We start from the raw sequence: 26546 nt of genomic DNA, 5'->3' as shown, positions 1-26546 counted from the left end.
AGAGACAGGGGAAGGAAGGCAGCAGAGCAGAGGCCATGCTTTGCTGGGAGCGGGGCTAGCTTTGGCTTTTCTTGTGACCCAGTAGTGAGGCTTCCATGGCCCGGTACCAGGTCGTGACCCTGCAAATGGGAAACACTGCAATGGAGTTTTCCCTCCCAAATTGCTAGAGTGTCCAGGAAAACCACAGAGCTTTCCCAAAAGCTCCTAGGACAGCCGGTATGCAACATCACTGGCGCGATGATGTCACTTGCGAGTGATGTCATTGCACCACGTGTGCTCTGTGCACCTGAAAACAGGGGGACTTAGCAACCCTACTTTGAGGACGGACTCATTGGGGGCCTTCCAGCAGCAATCACCAGGAGAATTACCTAGACCTGGCTGCTTGCTCCAGTTCAGCAGCTGGCACCCAATGAAAACCAGTGTGGTGTAATGGTTAGGGCTTCAGACAAGGGTCTGGGAGACCCAAGTTCAGATCATCTGTCTGCCATGGAAACTAGGGTTGCCAATCCCCAGTTTAGTGATTCCCTGGTTTGGAGGCCCTGCCTCCACTTCAGGGTTATCAGAAGGGGGGGGAGGGACTGAATTTCCACTGGGCACTCTATTATACCCTTTGGAGACTGGTCCCCATATGGTATAATGGAGATTAGATCCATTGGTATCTGGAGGCACCAAATTCTCAGCATAGCATCTGGTGTCTCTCAACAACCCCTCCCCCCAGGTTTCAAAAAGATTGGACCAGGGGGTATAATTCTATGAGCCCCCAAAACCCCATCCTCCATTATTTCCAGTGAAAGGAAGGCATTGGAGAGGCTATGGAAGTTTTCAGGGAAGGGGGGGGGGAAGGAAAACAAGATACTGCCTATCAGCCTACTTGTTCCCTGAGCCAGTTGTTGTTGTTATTATTATTATTAATTGCTCAATCTCTTCTACTGCAGGGCTAACTAATACCACAAATCTAAAAGTATCGGATTGCAGATTTCGTAATTGCTCCCCCAATTTCAGACTGCTGATAACCCCACAGGCGGGGGGGGGGGGAAGAGGGATAATGCAGGTATGGAGAGCAAGGGAGGGTGACAGCCAGAATGGAAACTGTGGCTGTCCTCAACCAAAAGCCTGGTGGGACATCTCTGCCTTACAGGACCTGAAGAGTTGCATAAGATTCTGCAGGGCCCTGGTGATATTAGACAGAGGGTTCCACCAGGTTGGGGTCAGGACCAAAAAGGCCCTGACCCTGGTCAAGGACAGCCGGATGTCTTTGGGGCCAGGGACCACCAGATGATTGCTTTCTGAAGAGTGCAGTGCTCTCCTGGGGACAGACCAGAGGAGACAGTCCCATAGATACGCCAATCCCTGACACTTAAACCCTTGAAGGTCAGCAACAAAACCTTGAACTTGACTTGGTACTCCATTTGAAGTCAGTGCAGGTGGCAGAGCACAGTTTGTATGTCTGCCATCTGTGGTGTTCTAATCAGGACTCGTACTGCTGTTTTCTGGATCAACTGGAGTTTCCGGGTCAGTCTCAAGGGCAGGCCAGCGTAAACTATTTACAGTAGTCTAGCATGGAGGTGGCTCTGGTTCAGAGGGCATGTGTGCCTTTCAAGTCTTTCAGATTCAGGCATGAAATATGCACTCGCGTGTCTCAGTTGTTTGGGGGTTTTTTGTCCCCCCTTCCATGATTTTGAAATAATTTGGTCATGTGGCAATAACATTGTATCTTCCAACTGTTAAAAGACAGTGACATTTTGGAGAGGGACGGTGGCTCAGTGGTAGAGAATCTGCTCGGTAAGCAGAAAGTCCCAGGTTCAATCCCCGGCATCTCCAACTAAAAAGGAACCAGGCAAATAGGTGTGAAAAACCTCAGTTTGAGACCCTGGAGATCCACTGCCAATCTGAGTAGACAATACTGACTTCGATGGACCCAGGGTCTGATTCAATATACAGCAGCTTCATATGTTCATTTGCTGCAGTAATCAGTGTTTGTCAGTTCATTGTCAATTGATGAAATGAAGCAGGTAACAACTACTGGAGCAAATTGTGCATTGGTAGCAAACTTTAGAGACAAAATCTGGCACTTACATTTCAAAACTCTTACCTTTTCCCTCTGTTTTAAGAAGACTGCCGTCTGTGCAATGGTTTTAAGACTGCCTATTACCCCATTGTGATACCGGCCATTATCTTTGAGTGATTTTTAAAAATGAAAGGCAGCTTGAATGGAGATGATGTGCAAATGTATGTAAATACCATTGACATAATATGCAAATTACATGCTCTACGGTTTGGACCTCAGGAGCTGTCAATCCTGCCCAACAATAAGAGGTTTGAATTGCCGCTTATGTAGAATGTCATCCCGTAATAAATGGCCTGTCTGTTCTGAATGCCACCACTGCCCCCTGCTGGAAAGAAAAGTCACGCACCTTTGAATTCCAATATTTGATGTGTGTTCCCCTCCCCCAACCCAAGGCCAGCTCATGAAGTACATATTTTTTTATAATCCCAACATTCCTGCAATGTAACTTTTGTGTAGGAGCCCAGATATAAAGCTTTGTTATTGGATAGATCATTAATGTAGGATAGTGAAATGCCATATGTACCTGTTGCTCATCTAGGATGCTGTGAAATGTGTTTCCAGATTCAGAGCCTCGAAAATGCAGTGTTCATTTAAGCATGCACATATATAATCAGATGGAGATTGCTCCACTCTCGTGCAAGGCTTTTTTTTGTAGGAGGAACTCCTGTGCATTTAGGCTACACCCCCCCCCCCCGATGCAGCCAGTCCTCCAAGAGCGTATAGTAGGCCCTGTACTGAGAGTCCTGTAAGCTCTTGGAGAGCCCCATGGCGCAGAGTGGTAAAGCTGCAGTCCTGTAGTCCGAACTCTCTGCTCATGACCTGAGTTCGATACCGGCAGAAGCTGGGTTCAGGTAGCCGGCTCAAGGTTGACTCAGCCTTCCATCCTTCTGAGGTCGGTAAAATGAGTATCCAGCTTGCTAGGGGGAAAGTGTAGATGCCTGGGGAAGGCAATGGCAAACCACCCCGTAAAAAGTCTGCTGTGAAAACGTTGTGAAAGCAACGTCACCCCAGAGTCAGAAACAACTGGTGCTGGCACAGGGGACTACCTTTACCTTTAAGCTCTTGGAGGATTGGCTACATCGTGGGGAGCAGCCTAATATGCAAAGGAGTTCCTTCTCCAAAAAAAGCCCTGCTCTCATGTGGAGATTTCTTTACCAACCAGCTACTTTAAGAATGGTTAGTTACTGATATTGGGAATAGTCTCCGTATTTTCTCAGGTTAGAGCTGAATTTTACATGAATATATGTCACCTTGTACTTTCTGCATTCCATGGTTCCTTGATCCTCAGGGTTCTTTTTTGTTTATTATCTGTGCAGTGAGGATCTATTGCATAGGCATGAGTGGACTCTAGTCCATGAAAGCATAGGCTCGAGAAAATCGATGGTGCAGGTTCATTTGGAGTATTGTGTACAATTCTGGTCACCACACCTCAAAAAAGTCATTGTAGTATTGGAAAAAGTCCAGAAAAGGGCAACTAGAATGACTAAAGTGTTGGTCCATCAGTGGCTATTAGTACAGGGTATAGGTGGAACTCTCTGTCTGGGGCAGTGATGCTCTGTATTCTTGGTGCTTGGGGGGTAGCAGTGGGATGACTTTTAATGTCCTGGCCCCGCTTATGGACCTCCTGATGGTACCTGGTTTTTTGGCCACTGTGTGACACAGAGTGTTGGACTGGATGGGCCATTAGCCTGATCCAACATGGCTTCTCTTATGTTCTTGCTGGCCTTAAAGATGACACAAGATACCTGTTTATTTCTGGGGTGCCTGTTTTTTTCCCCACCTCTACCAGTCGTTCTCCTTAAATAAATGCCCCTAAGGCTGTAACACTAAAGGTTATTTGCAAATTGTGGCAATCTTAAGCCTATTTGTTAGGAAGGAAGCTGCAGCAGATTTATATTAAGAGAATCATCTGTATATGTCCAAGCCAATGAGATTGCACTGTGCATGATGTACTATTATCCACCAGCAATTCTAAAATACATATTTTCCCCAATTCTGTTTCGACAGAGCTGTTAAAGAAATCGCTGCTTCTCTTAAACAAGAGCCATGACCTTACTGAATTCATAGAGGAATTCAAGGCCGATGGGCCAAATATAAACCCAGAATTTATCCAGGGGGCCCACAGCAGTTGCCTGAAAATCGATAATCTCCTTGAAGTCCTACAAGACCGGAGACGGCAATTGGGGAAATTCTTAAAACTGCAGCGCCAAGGACTGGAACAAGTTTTGCAAATCTGCCAGTGGCATCAGCAGGAGAATCAGGTACAGTCTTTAAGGAAGTCTTTGAGAACAAGTGTGGTGATGTGGTTTGAGCCTTAGACCCTGGTTCCACTCTTCCACTCTGCCCTGGAAGCTTGTTGGGTGACCTTGCACCAGTCATACATAGGGTTTCCAGGTCCCCCATGGCCATCAGTACAAGATGGGGTGGGTGGGGGTAGAGTGGCCTGATCCAGGCTGGGGAACTCCTAGGGATTTTGGAGCCTAGAGAGGATAGGGACCTCAGTGGGGCACACTGCCATAGAGTCCAGCCTCCAAAGCATCCATTGTCTTCAGAGGAACTGATCTCTGTGGTATAGAGAGAAGCTGTAATTCCAGGGAGCCCCAGAAGCCCCTAGAAGCTGGGAACTGTAGTCACATGCTCTCAGTCTAAGCTATCTCACAGGGTTAATGTGAAGATTAAATGTAGGAAAGAATGGTCCAAGCCACTCTGGGTTTCCATTGGAGAGCAAGGTAGGTATAAATGAAGTAAATGAGTGGAAAAGTATTAATTTAAAACAAAAAACTACATTCTGTCTACTAGGGGCACTCTCAAGGCTTTAAAGTCCTATATGTTTTGGAACCAGCATATCTTAAATACCACCAGGGCTTTTTTTGAGCAGGAACACAGTTCCAGCTGGCTTGGTATAAGGGGTGTGGCCTAACATGCATATGAGTTCCTGCTGGGCTTTTTCTACAAAAAATGCCCTGAATAGCACCTGTTCTTCTACTGCTTCCTAACTGCTATGGCCATCTTCAGAGGCCCTTTTTTGGGTGCTTCCACCTTTTGCAGTGGGGGAAATAAAAGCCATCAATAGAAACAGACCACTTAAAACTGACCACGCCTAATGTGTTTTTTAAAAAGGAGAGAATAAACGTTGACCGATTTCCCACTCACCCTAAGCCGCTCTGATGTTCCTCTTTTCAACACTGCGTCCTTCCGATTTCCCACTATCTGCCCCAGGGCTTCAGCTTGTGTTGGCGTTTTTGCGCAGCAAAGAGAAACCGCTAAAAACCAGTTTCTCTTTGCTGCGCAAAAACGCCGATCTTTGCTGAAGCCCTGGGGCAAATAGTGGGAAATCAGAAAGACACCGCTCTGAAAAGAGGAATGTCAGAGCGGCGCAGGGTGAGTGGGAAATCGGTCATTGTAATAGTCAAAACCAGGAAAATGTTCCCAGTAGTCTCAAACAACTACCAGTCTAGCTCAAAGGCCCTCAAACAGCTACCAGTCTAGCTCAAAGGCCCTCAAACAGCGACTAGTCTAGTTCAAATGCCCTCAAACAACTACCAGTCTAGCTCAAAGGCCCTCAAACAGCTACCAGTCTAGCTCAAAGTGCTGTGAATAGGCACGTGGGCCCCCAGTTCAGTTTGGGGATTGCACGGCAGTGGGGAGTAAGAGTACCTTCTCTTGCATTTTTTTTGTGATCTGAAATTTCTGCTGATATACATCACTTGCTCTGTTGGGAAAAATATACAAATACTGTTGCCAGCTCTGGCCTGAAAAATTCCTGGAGATTTGGAGGTAGTGCCTGTGCAGGACAAGATACGGGGAGGAATTTCACTTTCACGGGGAGGAATTTCACGGGGAGGAATTGACCATAGAGCAGGGGTGTCAAACTCATTTATTGTGAGGGCCAGATCAGACATAAATGACACCTTGTTGTGCCGGGCCATGTGTGTCATAAAATGTAATGCCAGGTAGCAGAGGTATAAACTTTATAAAGGACACAAGCTCAGTTAAAGATTTTTTTTAAAGGATTTTTTAAAAAAATCTTTAAATTTTAAAGATGCTTAAAAGATTAGTACTGTTGCAATATTTTGTCTCTGATAACACACTTCTTGCTCTGAATTATTGCATCAAAATCTGGAGACAATTTCTGTGCTGTAGCAATCCTGAGTATGCTGTTCAGGTGTGTGTCTGTAATTTGTAAACCTGGCCAAGCAAGCTGTGATGCAGAAGGAAGCAAGAGAGAGGGAGAAGGAAGCAGACAACAGCCAGTTGCTTGGGGGCCTAACAGGAGTGTTCCAGGGGCCTGTTGTTTGACACCCCTGCCATAGAGTTTGCCCTCAGTAGCTTCCATTTTCTCCAGGTGAACTGAACTCTGTTGTCTGGAGATCATTTATAACCACAGGAGAAGTCTAGGTCCCACCTAGAGGTGTACAATACTATGGGATCATTTCAGACTGTGAAAATGGTACAAGGGAAAATATAACACCCACACACACCACAGACACTGTGGGATGCATACTTGACTCTAGCATATAAAGTCCTATTACACCATATCCTGAGTTGCAACTCTGAGCTCTTAGGGTCATGAACCTGTGTTTCCCAGATTACTTTTTTAGACAAGGCATTATATGGTTTACAGGCCTTGTTTTGGGCAGGAGCTCACAGGAGTAGACCTCCGGAACATCTAAATTTTATTGTGCTCTTTCTTTCTTACCCGCCCCCCCCCCACCAAAAAAAATCTTGCTGTTGGGCTCCATTGTTCAAATCCCAGTGAGAATTTTGCTGAACCCTGAGATTTGACAAACTTTCTAATATTCTCCCCCACAAAAAATGGGAAAAGAACCACAACATATAAAGCAGACAGATAGAAATCTTCATCATACCACTGTGGCCTCATAGGAGAAAGTAACTTAAAAGTATGATGGGAGTAAGGTTTTATTATGAACATTATAATTCAAGAAGCATTTAAAGGTAGATGCTGAGCCAATATAATTTAATACACCTTCCGGTGAAGTCAGGGGTGTGCGGCATATTCGTGAGTTATGCAAATAAGTTTGGTGTAGTAGTTAAATGTGCAGACTCTTATCTGGGAGAATTGGGTTTGATTCCCCAGTCCTCCACTTGTAGCTGCTGGAAAGGCCTTGGGTCAGGCATAGCTCTCACAACAGTTGTCCTTGAAAGGGCAGCTTCTGGGAGAGCTCTCTCAGTCCCACCCACCTCACAGGGTGTCTGTTGTGGGGGAAAAAGATAAAGGAGATTGTAAGCCATTCTGAAACTCTGATTCAGAGAGAAAGGTGGGGTATAAATCTATGATCTTCTTCTTCTTCTATTGCTAATGAGTTCCAGCACCTCTTTTTCTACAAAATGACTCTTGATGGTTTAACCTGTCCAAGGCAATACAGATAACTCTTATGTTTCTAATTGAGCTGTCTCAAGCTGACCCCTGGAGAGGTGGCAACTACACTTTCTAAATAAATAATTCAGATAAATTGCAAGAGAAGAATGATTTCTACTAAAATGCTCTGGAAGATGTGCTTTGTCACATAGAAAGTCTTCCCAAAAAGTCTTCCAAAATCACGTCCCAGAAAAATCCTTCCTGTTTTGTCAGTCTCTTCTGTGTTTGGCACAATATCTCTTGAAATAATTAAGACAGAAGAATGAAGCATGAAGCCATGTGAAGGCGCACAAACATTAAATCAATATATATACACACCGTGGCTAAAATAAATTGAAATTTTGTTTTGATAAAAATCTATATTTAAGCTCTAATATATTCCCAGGGAATGAGATCATTTGTCTTAATAAAAAGTTCAGAATACATTTTAGTGCATTTTGTTTACGAAGCCTAATCCTAATCTAGAAAAAAAAATCAGAGCTACCTTGCACACACATGCATTTTATTATATTGGTCGATAATGTAATATCTCACATATTCATGTTTCTTTGTGTTTACAGCAGTATTTCTTGGAGCTACAACATTATTAAATTGAATGTATATGGAAGTGCAGGGTGCACAAATGCTTAATAATTGCTTTAGAAGTTAAAATGAGCACTTTCAAGTTTGCAATTCATGTCAGAGGCACAGAAAAGTTTAATTATTCCTGCAGTAATGTGGAGCAGAGTATACTTCGAAGTGAAGAATTTGTTGAAAACACAAGTGAGGAAATGTCTCGAAACAGATCAGCCAACAATCCAGCCAAGTTAAGCACTTTGAAGCCCTGTTGGTCTTAAAGGGAAAATCAGGCAAGTGCTTAACAATGCAGTCCTAAACTGTGTTGCCCTGACCCAGATAGCACAGGCTAGCCTGATTCCAGCAGATCTCAGAAGCTAATCAGGGTCAATTCTGGTTGGTACTTGGGTGGCAGGCCACCAAGGAAGCCCAGGGTCATGACACAGAAGCAGGCAATGGCCAACCACCTCTAGGGTTGCCAAGTCCAATTCAAGAAATATCTGGGGACTTGGGGAAGGGGGCAGGAGCAAGGTTGTGACAAGCAAAATTGAACTCCAAAGGGAGTTCTGGCCATCACCTTTAAAGGAACTGCACGCCTTTTAAATGCCTTCCCTCCACTGGAAATAATGAAGGATACGGGCACCGTCCTTTGGGGCTCATAGAATTGGACCCCCTGGTCCAATCTTTTTGAAACATGGAGGGTGTTTTGAGGAGAGGCACTGAATGCTATGCTGCAAATTTGGTGCCTCCGCCTCAAAAAGCAACCCCCCCCCAGAGCCCCAGATACCTGCTGATCAATTCTCCATTATACCCTATGGGAATTAGTCTTCATAGGGAATAATGCCCAGCAGACATCCCCCCCCCTGCTTTCTCAGAACCCCGAAGCGGGGGGAGGGCCTCCAAACAGGGGGATCCTCTGCCCCCACCTGGGATTCAACCAAATAAATCAAAACCACTCAGTTTTCCTTCCTCTCTTCATTTCCTTATGCTGCACAGTGCCTTGTACATTGGCATATGCTACCCCTATAATAGAATATTTTTAAATGATATGAAAACTTGCTGGGGGAGGAGGGTGGGATAGTGCATTTTGTGCAAGATTCCTCTTGTTGGGCATCCATGTAACCCAACCCATACTTTTATTTTATTACTACTTTATACTTTTTCAAAGACCCAGCAGTTTCAGTTTTAATATATTCAAGCCGTACAGAAGCATAAGGCAGTGGCCCTTCTCACAACACAGCCATAGCAGTCTTGAAAATACTATCATGACAGGCCAGCCTCAGCCCAGGCAGAACCCCCACCATGCACCCAACCCCCCAACCAGAGGTGATGTCATCATGCCAGGCACTCAGCGCACCCCCTCCCCAGCACTCTCTGCCATTCCTTCTCAGCTGTGAGGGGTCAGAGGAGCTCCTCCGACCCCTTAAAGCTGAGAAAGAACACTTGGCGCTTCCCCTCCTCAGCGCTCACCAAGTTCAGAGGGCGCTGGAGAGGGGAAGCGAGTTGGAGGCTCAGGGATGGCACGAGTGGGGAGGGGGCACCCACCCCTTACCCCTGCTGGGAGCTGGCACCCTAGACAGCCACCTAGTTCACCTACTTCTATGCATTAGTCCTGGGCCAGACTATTTATGATGCTGCCCCGCTTCTGTGGAACAGAAGCTAGTTTGGTGCAGAGGTTAGAAGGGTGGATTCTAATCTGGGAGAACCAGGTTTGATTCCCCACTTCTCCACATGCACCTGCTGATGTAACCTTGTGTCAGTCACAAGTTCTCTCAGAGCTGTTCTCTCAAGAGCAGTTTCTCTCAAGAGCTCTCTCAACCCCACCTACCTTGCAGGGTGTCTGTTGTGGGGAGGGGAAGGGAAAGGGGATTGTAAACCCCTCTGAGACTCCGAGTGAAGGGTGGGGTATAAATCCAATCTCCTCCTCCTCTTTCTTCCTGGAAGAGGCAAGGCAGGTGATTGCCTTTAGGGCCTTCTAGCAAGCCTATTAAAATCTATCTAAATTATGAGAGTTTGTGGGTAGCTGGAGACTTATAGCTGCAGCTTAATCAAATAACGATGTTTTAATTATTTTAATAAAGGAATCTCTCTCTCTCTGTATATCTGTACATCTGTCCACTGGACTAACATGGCTACATTTCTGGAACTAGAACCATAAAGGTAGTGCGTTGGAGCCAAACATGCCACTATAGAAGTAGTTAAGCTAGTGAAACTGTACTTTCATTGGCTTGGATGAGAGGGAGATTTCTGCCAATTCCCTTCTCCCGCTGCGGGCCCTAATTATGTCTCCTGCACTTTTCGGAGTGTGTGGGGAGGTGTCTCTTTACCCTGAAGAACAGAATTGAGGTGGGCTTCGTAGATTGAAATAAGGGAACGAAGGCTGAGAAATCCTACTCCATCAGCATTGTTCCACTGACATGGCTTGGATCCTGCCCAGTGTAACCAATAAATATCACTAATTCTTTTTCATCTTAAGCTGGGTCATGAAAAGTTTTACCTCTTCTAAGGCCAGGACCGGATCTACATGTTTTTTGAGGGGGGGGGGCAAAATTAAAGAATGGGCCAATAGAATAGAATGGACTCCATACCCGATTTGATGCCCCCCTCCGGTGGCGCCCGGGGCAAGAACCCCCCCCTGCTCCCCCCCAGATCCAGTCCCTGTCTAAGGCATCTCCTTTGACCCCTTGAAACTCATGTTCCCAAGAGGTTGTAATTCAACTTTAATGTTCTGCAGAAAATCATTTTAACAAACATGTAAGGAAATAGTGTTTTATGTTCTCAGAAGTAGTTGGCAGCCTTAGCATAGCAAATAAATATGCAAAAGGCAGCAACACTTTATTACTGATTCCTCTCAAAACTCTTCAAATAGCCCCCCGGAGAGTGTCACATTACCTGTTTCGTAATACACCAGGGGTGCGTTATAAATCACAAACCGTTCTTTACATTTTCATATAACATTCCCCAAGTAAAGCCTTACGCATTTGCCTGGGCTTTCTAGAGGGCTCTGAAGCATCCATCAGATGTTAGTAATTGCTCACAGGAGTACTAGATTTACCAGTTATTTTCCTAGATTGATCTGAATCTGAAATGACAAATCTTGTGTTCCTTCAGAAGTGTCATCTTCTCACCCTTTGGCTATTAACTGGTAGCTGAAAACAAATCCTCCAGATTTTGCAAAACAGCACGCCGCAGCCATTGCTATGCAAATCATCGAGGAGGTCATGCAAATGAAATATAATGTGACACCATTTTGGTTATTAGTTTGTTATGTCACCTGGGAAATGCCTAGCCAAAGATCCATCTTGGAATATTAACGTCCTCTGAGATCCGTTCTCAGTGTTAAAAGTGACATTACAGAAAAACGCAATTTAGCCAAGTTAAGTTGGAAAAGTATCTTGTGGGAAAGAATTTGACAAGAATACATTTGCTATCTCAGTATACGCTACACGCTTTCCAGTAGAAAGAATTTTGTCTCCTTCCTAATAATTTTGTTTGCTGTGTCAAAACAGGTATCAGTTGTAAGATGAGTCTTTTATAGGCTAGATAGGCATATAATGTGTTTTTATGGTAGACTTGCATACTGCTACCTCCAGGAGTGGAATACTAACAGGAGCTCCTTTGCATATTAGGCTACACCCTCCTGATATAGCCAATCCTCCAAGAGTTTACAAAAAAGAGCCTTGTAAACTCCAAGAGGATTGGCTATGTCAGGGATGTGTTGCCTAATATGCAAAGGAGCTCTTGCTAGAATTCTACCCCTGGCTAACTCAAACCTCTTTTTGATTGCTTTGTTGCTTGAATTGGAAGAAACAGCTATGGGACTATTTTTCCTTCTATCTGCTTACAACTATTTTAACTATTACTTTTCTAAGAGGTTCTATAACAATTACATTTTTCGGTAGAGATGGGCATGAACAGGCTCATGAACTAAAGTTCATAAATTTTGGCTAGTTTGTGAAGTCAGGTTTGTGGCAGGTTACCTGGCATGAACTTTTCACAGACTTTTAAGCTGTTCATAGAGTTTTGTGCTGGTTTGTTAGCGGAGACATTCCCAGACAGACTGTCTCCACTCAATCAAATATTCACAGAACTTCAAAGCAACTTGAACTGCATGTTTTATACTTTACTCTGCTCTGGTTAAACCTCACCTAGAAAGGGCTTTTATTGAGCAAGAACACACAGGAACACAGTTCCGGCTGGCTTGCCATCAGGGTGTGGTGGCCTAATATGCAAATGAGTTCCTGCTGGACTTTTTCTACAAAAAAAAGCCCTGCACCTAGAGTATTGTGTTCAGTTTGGGCAACTCGATTTAAGAAGGATATAGACAAGCTGAAACATTTCCAGAGGAGGGCAATGAAGATAGTGAGGGGTGTGGAGACCAAATCCTATGGAGAGAGGTTGAAGGAGCTGGTCCTGTTTAGCCTGGAGAGGAGGAGGCTGAGAGGTGATAGGATCACCGTCTTCAAGTGCTTGAAGGGCTGTCATATCAAGGATGGTGCAGAATTGTTTTCTGTTGCCCCAGAAGGTCAGACCAGAACCAACGAGTTGAAATTAAATCAAGAGTTTTCAGCTCAACATTAGGAAGAACTTCCTGACAGTTAGAGTGGTTTCTCAGTGGAACAGGCTTCCTCGGGAGGTGGTGTGGGCTGTCCTTCCTTGGAGGTTTTAAAACAGAAGCTAGATGGCCATCTGACAGCAGTGCTGATTCTGTGAACTTAGGCAGATCATGAGAAGGAGAGCAGGAAGGGTTGCATCAGTGCTTAGTTCTCGTGGTCCTTTCTTGCATGCTCGGGAAAATGCTGTTTGCCACTTTGGTACCAAGTAGCATTCCCCCCCCCCCCCCAAGTCAGGGATCCTGGAGGTTTTTTGCCATCTTCTGGCCATGGAGCAGGGATCACTTTGTGTGTGTATGTAGTATTTGTGAATTTCCTGCATTGTGTGGGGGGTGGACTAGATGACCCTGGAAGTCCCTTCCAACTCTATGATTCTATGAAGAGAACACCTGGGGGAAGTCCCCTGCAACTTTGATGTCTCTAGCTTGCACAGGATCCATTCTATACCCTCCTGAACCTTGCCATTTTGACAGGCACAGGTTCAGGAGGTTCAGCAGTATATAGAACCAGGGGTCGTTTTGTAGGAAAATAGGTGGTGGAGCTCATTAGCATAACTCATTAGCATATGTTGCCCCCCCCAGCCAACCAACAGCAACCCGATGCAAGAAAGGAGAGCCTGGGCGATCAAGAGCTGCTTGGGCTGGCTAGAGATCCAGCCAGATCAAACAGGCCTTGCTCACCTGGGGCTCTCCTTGGCTGCCGGTCCCACAGTCAAAAGCCAGCAAGCCACCCACTGCCCAAAATCACATAAGTAAGTAAAGTAAGTGTATTTTTATATCCCGCCCTCCCCCGCCAAAGGCAGGCTCAGGGCGGCTCACAGACATGGAAACCATGATTTAGATAAAATACAATGTAAGCAAGAGTTTTAAAATACAATTCAATTACATAAATTAATTAAAATAGATAAAACAGGTACTATAAGGTGCTATAGGTCACAATCATACATAAGATGGCTAGATGGTTACAGGTCAGTTCCAATTTCAATTTAGCCAGGTTCTAAATCCAGAAATAAGCGGAGAAAGGGTTGCATGGGCTTCTCCAGGGGCTAATGAGGGCTGCTGGGGATGTGACAAAGCCCTTGGTGGCTGGTTGGCTGCCCACTCTCCTAATCCAGCGATTGTTATGCAGCTGCACCTACTATTCAGTGGATAAGATAGGTAGGTGGGGGGGGGGAGTAGGGGGAACCCTCAGAAAGGTTCAGGAGCTGTGCTCCTATGAGCTCCTGCTGAATTCAAGACCTGTATAGAACTAATCCTGTGCAAGCTAGAGACACCAAACTCATAGCAGACCTCCCACAAGATGCTCCTCTCCAAATCTGGTGTCTCTGGCCTGCTTGACTGCCTTACATGAGGCCCGTGTAGACCACTTGTTCTATGCTGTGGCTGCTTGCTCCAAGATTAGCAAGAAGCTCACCAGAGCATAAGCTGCTATGAGGGATAGTATGAGAGCTGCTCTTCACTTAGGGCTTGGGTGGCCCCAGTGGAGGGGCAAGCAGACTCACAGGCCATTGGTTCACCAGAATTTTCCCAGTGGCCTGAATGGCCAATCTGCCCCTGATAAAATGGAGGAGAGAACAATTTAAGCCACTTTGGGGTCTCCATTGGGGAGAAAAGAGAAGTATGAATGCAATAAATGTATAGGTGCTAGGAAATTCGTCCTTTAGTCCCTCCCTCTTAGTGGCCTTGCCCATGCGGGTGGCCAACCAAATCGGTTTGACTTGAGACATATCTCTTGGTAGTCAAGAGTTTGCTTTAGCTGAATTCCTCTGAGTTCCATGACTGTGTCATTTTGGGTACTGGTGATTCACTGACTGGTTATTCATTGACCCAAAGCCAACTCATAAGTTTGAGTTTTGGGCAGAGGCCAATACTTCAGAAGGGGGTGGGGGTGGGGTTGGGGGTGGGGACCAGCATCTAGCTAAGTCCCTGATACATATCTTACAGAATGCTCCTTTCAGCTAGTTTGAAATGGCAGCAGTTCCTAGTGTTTGGCAGTAGATCACAGTTCTTACTTGAGAGGACAGTCTGTTCCCTTGTGCTACTGAGATGAGTCTTAAGCACAGCACTGATGTCTTGGTGCCCAAAACTTCCGCTAGGCCTATGTGACACAGTCATGCCATTCAAACAGTTTAATCACGGCAGACCAATGAGATCAGGATTACTGGCTTTTAGAACATGCCAGGATCATCAGCTAGTATTGCTATGAGGCAGAGAATTCTTTTTTCTGTAAATCATTTTTTAGACATAGCCACTTCTTATTCTCCCTCTTATTCTCTCCCCGGGAGATTTCTCTTTGAAGAGAAATCAGTGTTCAGTTGCATGGGTTCAGCCATTACAGCTATTTTATGTTACACACCACAGGGTGAGTAGGAAGGAAGACATTGCCTGCCTCTGAGTGTGGACAGAGTGAAATTTTTAAATTTTGCAGAACCTCTCTTCCTGCATCTCCTCTCTTTGAATTTCAATTTGATCAAAATGAAATTGATTAGAAACAGACTCTAAATTTCTTTTTTAAAAAAGAGGGAAAGAAATGGATTGTTAGATTTCAAGAGGAACTTGAGTAAAAGAGGAATTAAGAGAATTTCTCTCCATAGTGCTATCACCACCAGTCTAGCTGTGATCCTGTGCCCAGACCTTGGGTATTTTAAGTGGAAAGTGAGACAGACTTGAACGGGTGGGTGGGTCATCATTCAGTGGTAAATACTAAGCTTTTCATGCAGAGGGTCCCAAATTTAATCCCAGGCACCTCCTGTATTAGATCTCAGGTAGCAGATTCATTCATTCATTCATTCATTCATTCATTCATTCATTCATTCATTCATTCATTTAGTAGGCTTATATTCAGCTATTTCCCATAATGGGCTCAGGGCAGATTACAACATAAATTGAATAATAAAAACCTACAATTCACATTTAAAACAATACAATAAAACCAAACAGTAGAACAATAAAATGAAACAGCGGAAAGGGCACATTTCGCAAATACAACAGTTTTTTGGCCCAAGAAAAGTGATGATGTTAATAATCAGATTCAGCACACAACAAGGGAGTCCGACTAGTGGAATAGGACACCCATTTCCTCAACCAAAAGCCTGGTGGAACAGCTCCGTCTTATGGAGATTCTAGGGAAAAAACTGAGACTGGAGATCCACTATCAGTTACGGCTGATAAAACTGAGCTAGATGGACCACTGATCTGAGTTAGCGCAAGGCAGCTTCATAAAGACATCTGTGCCACATTTGCCATGCCACCACATTAGAAGAAACAATAACAACCTCAATATGCTTTAGTTCATTGGCAACAGATTTTTAATCACTTGTGGCTTCTCCCTTCTTTTCTGTATCTCGTGATGGCAATTGTGCTGATTTGAGCAGCTTCATTTGTCCTATCGTGCTATTCCCCATCAAATATTTTCAGTAAATCCCTTTAATTAACAAAAACCAGAGGCAGATTGGACTATTTTGTATATAGTTACCTTGGCAAGCAGATCCATTATTAATGTATTTTTATTATGAATGGTTCCCGGTTCAGCCTTTGCAAGGCAAGGCAAATAAATTACAGCTATTCCAGGCCTCTGTCCTCATTTATTCATAGCTTATTGCTCCAGAGTGGAAACCAAAATCATACCAAAAGTTTTTCTTTTTAGGAGGGAAGCACAACAACAAATAGCCTTTCGGCATCCCAAGGACTAGCAAATTTATTTTGGTGTGACCGCTTGTAGGCAGGGGCTTGTATCATTAGATGTTCCTAATCACGTAGTCTTTTCAGTCTTGTTACAAAAACTCGTGCTATAATAACTTTGGATGTTATAAACCAGGAATGGATTCATAGAAAGGATCTTTGCCGCCTCTCTCTCCCAGTCAAAGTCACTGGTGTCCACTCAAAAGTTGCTCCTAAGAACTCTCTTACTTGGCCACCAAAAAAAAACCCCCTTCTGAGATCAGGAAACCCTTGAGAACAGTATGTGATGCAGGAAGTGTTCTGTCACATTCAAGGGCAAATAACGAATACGGGAACCACGGGAGTAACAAATCCGTAATATCAAGTAAACTCACTGTGCTGGCAAATTATTATGTCTGTTAAATAGTATACAATTCTTTACAGTTTTGCAAACACCTCGAATATTTTATACAACAGCTTTATGATAATGCCAGTGTAACAGACACTTAACAGTGGTTACAAACAATTTTCCAAAAGAGCTGTGACGATGCTATATGAGCATGTGACTTCAATGTGGTTGCAGTGCTTGCAAAAATTCTCTCAGTATTTGTCCCCTGATGGTAATGAATGTCTGCACAGTCCGTTTTAGTCCTTTCTCAAATGGATGTGGATTCTTTGAGTATGCGGTGTCTTTATTGGCATCCTCTGTCTTTCCCCACCGTATCTCACCGCACTGACCAGCTCAATTAATCACGCTCCACTTATCCTTCTTTTAGTACATCATCATGCAAGTACTCTGTTCACTTTTCTCTATGCACAATGACTTTCTGTTCCCCTTCTGTTTTATTATGAATGGTTCCCAGTTTCTCTTTCCCAGAAAGCTTCGCTCCGTAGGGGAGAAAATAGAGGGAATATTGACTGCAGGGAGGGACAGCAGCCTCTGAAGATGGAATTGGTGCTAAGCCCTGCCCCTTTATGGGATGAGCTCTTGCCTGAGTGGAATAAGAACTCATGCAAAGGGGCCATTTTCCTCCTCAAGCTGCAGCTCACCCACTGCATCATATGCTAGTCTCAAAGGTCTCTTGATTCTCATGAGTTCTTGGGAGTGACCTTTTTTTTTTGGCCTTCAAGTTGCAGCTGACTTATGGCAACCCTATAGGGCTTTCAAGGCAAGAGACAAAGAGAGGCGCTTTGCCATTGCCTGTGTTGCAATCCTGGTATTTCTTGGGGTCTCCCATCCAAATACTAACCAGGGCCTCTCCTCCTTCCATGACCTGATCACACTGGGCTAACCTGGCTTAGCCCAGTATTTGCTCTGATATACTAGCAATGCCATCTTAAGCAGAATTATACCTTTCTAAGCCCATGTAACTCTGTTTAGGATTGCCCTGGATAATGGCCACTTTTCTGGGATTTATTCCCAGAACTACAAGATGAGTGAATACTGACTTGCTCTACAGAAGCCTGTGAGATCCAAATTCTGCATTGGATGCATATCTTACCCTTTCTGTTTCTAATACAACACTTTTGCAGAATGAAGCCGGTATCTGGAACAAATGCGCATTGGCATTTCCCCCAATTTCATTTCTCTCTTTCCCTGAATATTGTGTGAGACCACAGGTTAAAGAGAACTGAAGCAGAAGATACTAAGTACTTTGCCCCCCCAAGTCGGAATAAAGAGACGGACACAAATAACTTGGTGAAACTATGGGCCACTTTTATTAAAATTAACAGAGAACGGCAAGGGCAACCGAGCTGCGGCCAAGTCAGGGCCAGGGGTCTCCTCAGACCGCTCCCCTGCCTTTTTCAGCGGGCGAGAGACCTGGCCCCCCGGCCGGAGCTGTGAGCCACAGCTCCCGTCAGGCAGGCCCAGCAGGGAGGCTCAAACCGGAGGACCCAAACACCAGACGCGAGTCTCAGCGAAAGGCACCCATCCAATCGAGTCTCCAGGACAGTCTGCATTCACATACCTCTGGCCACACCAAAGGCAGATCCTGACAGACCCCTAACTCCCCAAAAGGGGGAGGCTATCCGGTCCTCCCCAGGCCGCCTGGTGCCATAAACCCCGTAGAACCTGCCTTAAAAAGTGACTGACACTACCAAGGCACCTACCCCGAGCCAATTCCACAATCCACTGAAATGCTATGCAGGGTAGGCAAAAAACACTCCCCAGTCCAAAGTCAAATAGCCGGGAAGTGAAAAAATTCCTACCCGGCCCTTCCAAACCGAAGCGACCAGCAAATTGCCTGCATAACAAACAGGGCGGGCGGGTGGGCCAAAAACGCCGGGGAGACTGCCACGGTGTCGGACAGGGCTTCAGTAACAGCCCTGAAGCCCCGCCCACTCTGAATGCGCTCAGAAGCGCGCCGAAATAACCGCTCTCCCTCCAAGGGGGGGCAAAATTCCCCCCTCAGCCACGCTGCGATGCAGCGGGCTTCTGGAGGCTTCGATGTGGCCACTTTTTTACTGGTAGTGCATGCTGGCTTACTTTCACCCTGTGTGGATCAGTGATAACAAAAACAAAACTCTTTCCAGGCTTCAGTGCTCCATGGAGGCAAGAGTCTTAGGTTAGCTTCTTAAAAAGGTAAAGGTTAAGGTAGTTCCCTGTGCAAGCACCGGATCATTACTGACCCATGGGGTGATGTCACATCAGGACGTTTTCTTGGCAGACTTTTAGCAGATGGGGTGGTTTGCCATTGCCTTCTCCAGTCATCTACCCTTTACTCCCAAGCAAACTGGCTACTAATTTTGCCAACCTTGGAAGGATGGAAGACTGAGTCAGCCTTGAGCTGGCTACCTGAACCCAGCTTCCACTGGGATTGAACTCAGGTCATGAGCAGAGCTTGGACTGCAGTACTGCAGCTTACCACTCTGTGCCACTGGGCTCCTTGTTAAATCTTAGGGTCCTGCTAACTTGTACTGATGCCAACACAGCGCAGAGACAGTTTCTTCATAAAGCAGACATGCAGCTTTATTCTGAGCTAACACACACTACCACAACTGGAGTCCTCTGTCTAGAGGCTAAATATGGAACATACATAATGTACAGTAGGTATTTCAATGGCCTTGGGTCAGCCATAGCTCTGGCAGAGGTTGTCCTTGAAAGGGCAGCTGCTGTGAGAGCCCTCTCCAGCCCCACCCACCTCACAGGGTGTCTGTTGTGGGGGAGGAAGGTAAAGGAGATTGTGAGCCGCTCTGAGACTCTTCGGAGTGGAGGGCGGGATATAAATCCAATATCTTCTATCTTCATCTTCAATTCACAGAAGTCTTGTGGACTTAGGGTGACCATAATGTCTGAAGGCCAGCCAGGGACACGTTGGGGGGGGGAGGTAGGGGTGCGCGCTGCGGCGAAGCGCGTCCGCCGCCGGAAACAGGAAGTGACGGCACTTCCGGCGACGTCATGCCACCACAGGAAACAGGAAGTGACATCACTTCCTGTGACATCATTTCCCCGCGTCACCTGCCGGAAATGGAAAGTGACATCACTTCCTGTGACATCATTTCCCCCAAATGACATCATTTCCCCCAAATGCCACTGCCGGAAACAGGAAGTGACTTCACAGCACTTCCTGTGACATCCCCCAAAATCCCCCAAATATCACCGCCGGAAACAATTTTGTTCTGAAATCCTGTATATACTTCATCAGTATATGGGATAAGGCACTTTCTCAACTGTGCTGCATAATGCAGCCTATTTATTTTGTCCTGTTTGCTCTGTTGGCTCTATCTGCGCCACCTTCATCACTTTCGGGGTGTGGATCCCCCAGTGGGGTGGTCTCCCGACTCCCTCCGCCAGCTGTTTCTGATAGCCCTGCGCCTCCTCTTTCATTTGATATGTGTCCCGTGCGGGTGCCACCCTCCCGCCGGGAGATGCCGCAAAATGAGCCCCCTTGAGGCTTATGGCGGCAGGGCTCGGGGGAAGCGAGCTAGACTGCTGTTCTTTTGAGGGGTTATAGAGTGTTTCGAGCCCGTCCCTGTGGCATCGGTCCCATCGTTGTGGGACCCAGGGGGCCGGCGCAGCGGCACGCCGAAGCAGCCTGTCACTAATAACACAGGTCGAGATGCAGGAAAGGAACCCGGAAGTGACCGACAGGCTGCTTCAGCGTGCCGCTGCGCCGGCCCCCTGGGCCCCACAACGATGGGACCGATGCCACAGGGACGGGCTCGAAACACTCTATAACCCCTCAAAAGAACAGCAGTCTAGCTCGCTTCCCCCGAGCCCTGCCGCCATAAGCCTCAAGGGGGCTCATTTTGCGGCATCTCCCGGCGGGAGGGTGGCACCCGCACGGGACACATATCAAATGAAAGAGGAGGCGCAGGGCTATCAGAAACAGCCGGCGGAGGGAGTCACGAGACCACCCCACTGGGGGATCCACACCCCGAAAGTGATGAAGGTGGCGCAGACAGAGCCAACAGAGCCAACAGGACAAAATAAATAGGCTGCATTATGCAGCACAGTTGAGAAAGTGCCTTATCCCATATACTGATGAAGTAAATACAGGATCTGAGAACAAAATTGCACCAGAAGACACAAACACAAAGCTCCCTTACACTGAATCAGTGCTTGGGTCCACCAAAGTCAGTATTATCTACTCCAGTCACAAACACAAAGCTCCCTTACACTGAATCAGTGCTTGGGTCCACCAAAGTCAGTATTGTCACATAAGAACATAAGAGAAGCCCTGTTGGATCAGGCCAGTGGCCCATCCAGTCCAACACTCTGCGTCACATAAGAACATAAGAGAAGCCCTGTTAGATCAGGCCAGTGGCCCCTCCAGTCCAACACTCTGTGTCACATAAGAACATAAGGAGGGAACAAAGGGAGGAGGGAGGGAAGGAAGGAAGGAAGGAAGGAAGGAAGGAAGGAAGGAAGGAAGGAAGGAAGGAAGGAAGGAAGGAAGGAAGGAAGGAAGGAAGGAAGGGGAGAGGGAGGGAGGGAAGGAAGGAAGGGGGGAGGGAGGGAGGGAAGGAAGGAAGGAAGGAAGGGGGGAGGGAGGGAAGGAAGAAAGGAAGGGAGGAGGGAGGGAAGGAAGGAAGGAAGGGAGGAGGGAGGGAAGGAAGAAAGGAAGGAAGGGAGGAGGGAGGGAAGGAAGAAAGGAAGGAAGGGAGGAGGGAGGGAAGGAAGGAAGGGAAGGGAGTGAGGGAAGGAAGGAAGGAAGAAAGGAAGGAAGGGAGGAGGGAGGGAAGGAAGGAAGGGAAGGGAGTGAGGGAAGGAAGGAAGGAAGGAAGGAAGAAAGGAAGGAAGGGAGGAGGGAGGGAAGAAAGGAAGGCCGCCCCCCGCCCCCTCCCCGCTTTCGGCCCCCTTACCTGCTTTCAGGGCGGCGGAGAGTCCAGCGGCGGCGGCGGCGAGTCCTGCGGCGGCGGCCTCTGCTACGCTTCTCTGGCCTCCGCCGGGCCCGCGCGCGGGCGGGGAAGGCGGCGAGGGAGGGAGGGAGCTGCCGGCGCTGGCCTCTGGAGGCCTCCAGGACCAGCACCGGGCCTCTCCGCTACCGGCGCTGGCCTCTGGAGGCCTCCAGGGACCAGCGCCGGCTGCTCCGCGGCCTCCGCTGGTCGCTGGGGGGCCCTCCAGAGACTCTGGAAGGCCCCCAGCGACCAGCGGAGGCCGCGGAGAGGCCTTCGCTGGTCGGCGCTGGTCCCGGAAGGCCTTCCAGAGGCTCTGGAAGGCCTTCCGGGACCAGCGCCGGCTGCTCCGCGGCCTCTCCGCGGCCTCCGCTGGTCCCTGGAGGCCCTCCAGAGACTCTGGAGGGCCTCCAGGGACCAGTGGAGGCCGCGGAGAGGCCTTCGCTGGTCGGCGCTGGTCCCGGAAGGCCTTCCAGAGCCTCTGGAAGGCCTTCCGGGACCAGCGCCGGCTGCTCCGCGGCCTCCGCTGGTCGCTGCAGGCCCTCCAGAGTCTCTGGAGGGCCTCCAGGGACCAGCGGAGGCCGCGGAGAGGCCTTCACTGGTCGGCGGTGGTCCCGGAAGGCCTTCCAGAGGCTCTGGAAGGCCTTCTGGGACCAGCGCCGGCTGCTCCGCGGCCTCTCCGCAGCCTCCGCTGGTCGCTGGGGGCCCTCCAGAGACTCTGGAAGGCCCCCAGCGACCAGCGGAGGCCGCGGAGAGGCCTTCGCTGGTCGGCGCTGGTCCCGGAAGGCCTTCCAGAGGCTCTGGAAGGCCTTCTGGGACCACCGCCGGCTGCTCCGCGGCCTCTCCGCGGCCTCCGCTGGTCCCTGGAGGCCCTCCAGAGTCTCTGGAGGGCTTCCAGCGACCAGCGGAGGCCGCGGAGAGGCCTCCGCCACCGCTGCCGGCCCCGCGCGCGGGCGGGGAAGGCGGCGAGGGAGGGAGGGAGCGTCCCTGCGCGTGCGCAGGGGCCCTGCACAGGCGCAGGAACGCTCCCTCCCTCACTCGCCGCCTTCCCCGCTGGCGCCTGCGGCCCACCGCCTCCGGGGCTGGCTAAACCGGGACCTCTAAATGGTCCCAGTATAGCCAGCCCGGGAGGCGGGAATAGGGGGCCAGAACCGGGACATTCCCGGGCTCCCGGGACGGTCTGGCCACCCTACTTGTGGTGTTTTAAAAGCTAAGAAGATTTTTTTTCCAGCATAAACATAGATGGACTTTTATTTATATTGTTTATAGTCTTCTTTCTAATGGAGGCCCAAGGTGGATTTATATAGTATAATTCATTGCCACAGGAGATGGTGGTGGCTACAAGCATAGCCAGCTTCAAGAGGGGATTGGATAGACATATGGAGCAGAGGTCCATCAGTAGCTGTTAGCCACAGCGTATTGCTGTAACTCTGTCTGGGGCAGTGATGTTTTCTTGGTGCTTGGGAGGGGCAACAGTGTGAGGACTTCTAGTGTCCTGGCCCCATTGATGGATCTCTTAATGGCACCTGTTTTGTTTTGTTTTTTGCCACGCAGAGTGTTGGACTGGATGGGCCATTGGCCTGATCCAACATGACTTCTCTTACGTTCTTAAGTCAAATGCAATCAACAGGTTAGGACATCCGATAAACAGTACAATAGGATTTGGATTGTTAAAATCTTGAGCCATCCAGAAATCTGAAACAGAGATGAAATAAATGTGATAATAAAGTGCTTGAACAAGACACAAGGGGGCACGTGTCCCCCTTTCCCACTATGCCCTTTCCTTCGTTTACCAGTGGCTTGGGGCACCAATTGGGCTCCATGTACATAGGAAGAGTGAATGCTCCTAGCTCCCACCCCACTTTCTCCTATTTGTTGTGCAGGAGGTTTTAGCCAGGAGATTGTAGCATATGCATGGAAGGAGCAATCAGACATGCAAGTGAGTGTCTTTGAACCCAGTGTGAATCTTTTTATTATAAGATGGCTTTACATGCTAGAGCACATATACGTAGGAAAAAATATATCACAGCATTAAAGGATTAGAGCCCACTGCATCCAATGTATATAGTGAGTCCATACTAAGCAAACATTTATATAAGGAGGTATGAAGAAAAAAAATTATAAACAGCTGGATCCAAGTGCCATGAAATGCAGAAAATCCAGTGTGGAAGGAAATTATATAAAGTTCAGGTGTCATCAATGAAGAGTTTTTCTCAGCTAGGGAAGTTAGCTTCTGTCTCCCAGTGAACATATTTTCATAGACGGTAGTGTACTTAGCAATATAACAATAATTTTAAAAATCCATGTTGAACTTGGTTGTGAGGCAATGTAATAGTTTAAAAAAAAAACTGGTTAAATTCACTGTTAGATTTTTCATTCCAAGAGGGGTGGATGGGATGGGGTAGGGAATATCTACTATGCCTTCTGTATGTCTGTATGTTTGCAAGGCTTTTTTTGTAGTAAGAACTCCTTTGCATATTAGGCCACACCCCCTGATGCAGCCAATCCTCCTGGAACTTACAGTAGACCCTGTTCTAAGAGCCCTGTAAGCTCTTGGAGGATTGGCTATATCAGGGTTGTGTGGCCCAATATGCAAAGGAGTTTCTGCTACAAAATAAGCCATGTATGTATGTATGTATGTGCCAAGTTGCAACTGATTTATCGTAAGCCCAGCAAGAGGCTTTCAAGACAAGTGAACAGCAGAAGTGGTTTGCCATTGCCTTCCTCTGCAGAGCCTTCCTTGGTGGTCTCCCATCCAAGTATGGACCCTGCTTAGCTTCCGAGATCTGACAAGACTGGGCCCCACCATACCCTCACATTGCAAATCCCCTTCTATCCCTTAATGACACTTCATTTGGCTCTAGTATCGCTGATTTTCAGATCTCTGCTGGCGACATATGCTTCAAGCATGGAGTTTCAGTCATCCCCTCTAGTAGCTGATAAAATATTACTGAATATCCGCACAATCACTTGTAGCGTTAACATTTAGAACACAATTGGCAATTAACATTGTTTACACAGTGGCTGGCTGGCTTCTGTTTTATAACAGCTTCTCGGAGTTAATAGCTAAGTGTGTCTTAATCGCTGACTATAAAGACACTCCACCTAGTATTTCATAGAATGGCAGACTAGAAGAGCCCTTTAAAAGAACCTATCACCTGCAACTGTGACAACCAAAGCCATTAACGGATTAGCTTAAATCGTTGAGATCATAGAATAGCACATTTCAGAACAGGAAGGACCATTAGGCCCACAGGTAATAAATAAACCCAACTGCAGAGGCAGCTAGTGAAACCAGTGAATCTGAGAAAGCCACCAAGACCCTGTGGTTGAAAGGGCATATGTTTCCTCATGGAATCATATCTGAAAATATGTGAACTTGCCAACAGTAACTATCATCTTTTCTGTGCCCTGCTGCCTACACTAGAGGACTGCACCTGCACTCATGTTTGCATGTTAAGTGCCGTCAAGTTGTTTCTACCACATAGTGGCCCTATGAATTGACCTCCAAAACATCCTATCATTAACAGCCTTGCTCAGGTCTTGCAAACAGAGGATTCTGGCTTCCTTTTTAAATAGAGTTAATCGGGGTGGAATTCTGGCAGGAGCTTCTTTGCATGTTAGGCCAACACCCCCCCCCCCCGATGTAGCCAATCCTCTAAGAGCTTACAAGGCTCTATTTTGTAAGCTCTTGGAGGATTGGCTATATCAGGGGTGTGTGGCCTAATATGCAAAGGAGCTCCAGCTAGAATACCACCCCTGGAGTTAATCATCTCATGTTAGGTCTTCTTCTTTTCCTACTGCCGTCAACATTTCCTAGCATTATTGTCTTTTCCAGTGAGTCTGATCTTCTTATGATGTGTGATAGTATGATACTGTCAGTTTAACTGTTTTAACTTCTAGGAAAAGTTCAGTCTTGATCAAATCTAAAACCCAATTATTGGGTTTTTTTTTCCGCTGCCCATGATATCTGTAAAACTTCCTTCCAATACCACATTTTAAAGGAATCAACTTTCTTCCCATTAGCTTTCTTCATTGTCTAACTTTCTCACCCATACAAAGTAATAGGGAATACTATGACACAAAATATTGCAATCACACACTGTCTTGACATTTTCGTGGTAGATAAATCACTGAAAATGTCAAGACAGTGTGCGATTGCAATAGAAAAGGCCAACACCATGCTGGGAATTATTAGGAAGGGAATTGAAAACAAATCAGCCAGTATCATAATGCCACTGTATAAATCGATGGTGCAGCCTCATTTGGAGTACTGTGTACAATTCTGGTCACAACACCTCAAAAAAGATATTATAGCATTGGAAAAAGTGCAGAAAAGGGCAACTAGAATGATTAAAGGGTTGGAACACTTTCCCTATGAAGAAAGGTTAAAATGCTTGGAGCTCTTTAGCTCGGAGAAACGTCAACTGCGGGGTGACATTATAGAGGTTTACAAGATTATGCATGGGATAGAGAAGGTAGAGAAAGAAGTACTTTTCTCTCTTTCTCACAATGCAAGAACACGTGGGCATTCAATTAAATTGCTGAGCAGTTAGGTTAGAACTGATAAAAGGAAGTACTTCTTCACCCAAAGGGTGATTAACATGTGGAATTCTCTGCTGCAGGGGGTGGTGGCGGCTACAAGCATAGCCAGCTTCAAGAGGGAAATGGATAAGCATATGGAGCAGAGGTTCATCAGTGGCTATTAGCCTCAACTTATTGTTGGAACTCTCTGTTTGGGGCAGTGATGCTCTGTATTCTTATGCTTGGGGGGGCACAGTGGCAGGGCTTCTAGCCCCACTGGTATACCCCTTGATGGCACTTAGGTTTTTTGGCCACTGTGTGACACAGAGTGTTGGACTGGATGAGCCATTGGCCTGATCCAACATAGTTTCTCTTATGTTCTTAAAATAACTTGATCTTGGGCCATG

General features: G+C 46.9%; 1 protein-coding gene across 1 annotated transcript in view; it reads left to right on the top strand.

Annotated features, from left to right (window-relative positions):
• Nucleotides 1-26546, top strand: part of CCDC141 (coiled-coil domain containing 141) — a 199606-nt gene that overhangs the window by 86672 nt on the left and 86388 nt on the right. The window contains exon 6 of the mRNA XM_060257083.1: nucleotides 4076-4329. Coding sequence (XP_060113066.1) covers nucleotides 4076-4329 — 254 coding nt within the window. The remainder of the gene's footprint in view (nucleotides 1-4075; nucleotides 4330-26546) is intronic.

The sequence above is a fragment of the Heteronotia binoei genome, chromosome 16, assembly GCF_032191835.1.
Source record: "Heteronotia binoei isolate CCM8104 ecotype False Entrance Well chromosome 16, APGP_CSIRO_Hbin_v1, whole genome shotgun sequence".
NCBI classification, from domain to species: domain Eukaryota; kingdom Metazoa; phylum Chordata; class Lepidosauria; order Squamata; family Gekkonidae; genus Heteronotia; species Heteronotia binoei.
The sequence above is the reverse complement of the archived record's forward strand: the minus strand, read 5'-3'. Positions and strand labels throughout refer to the sequence as shown.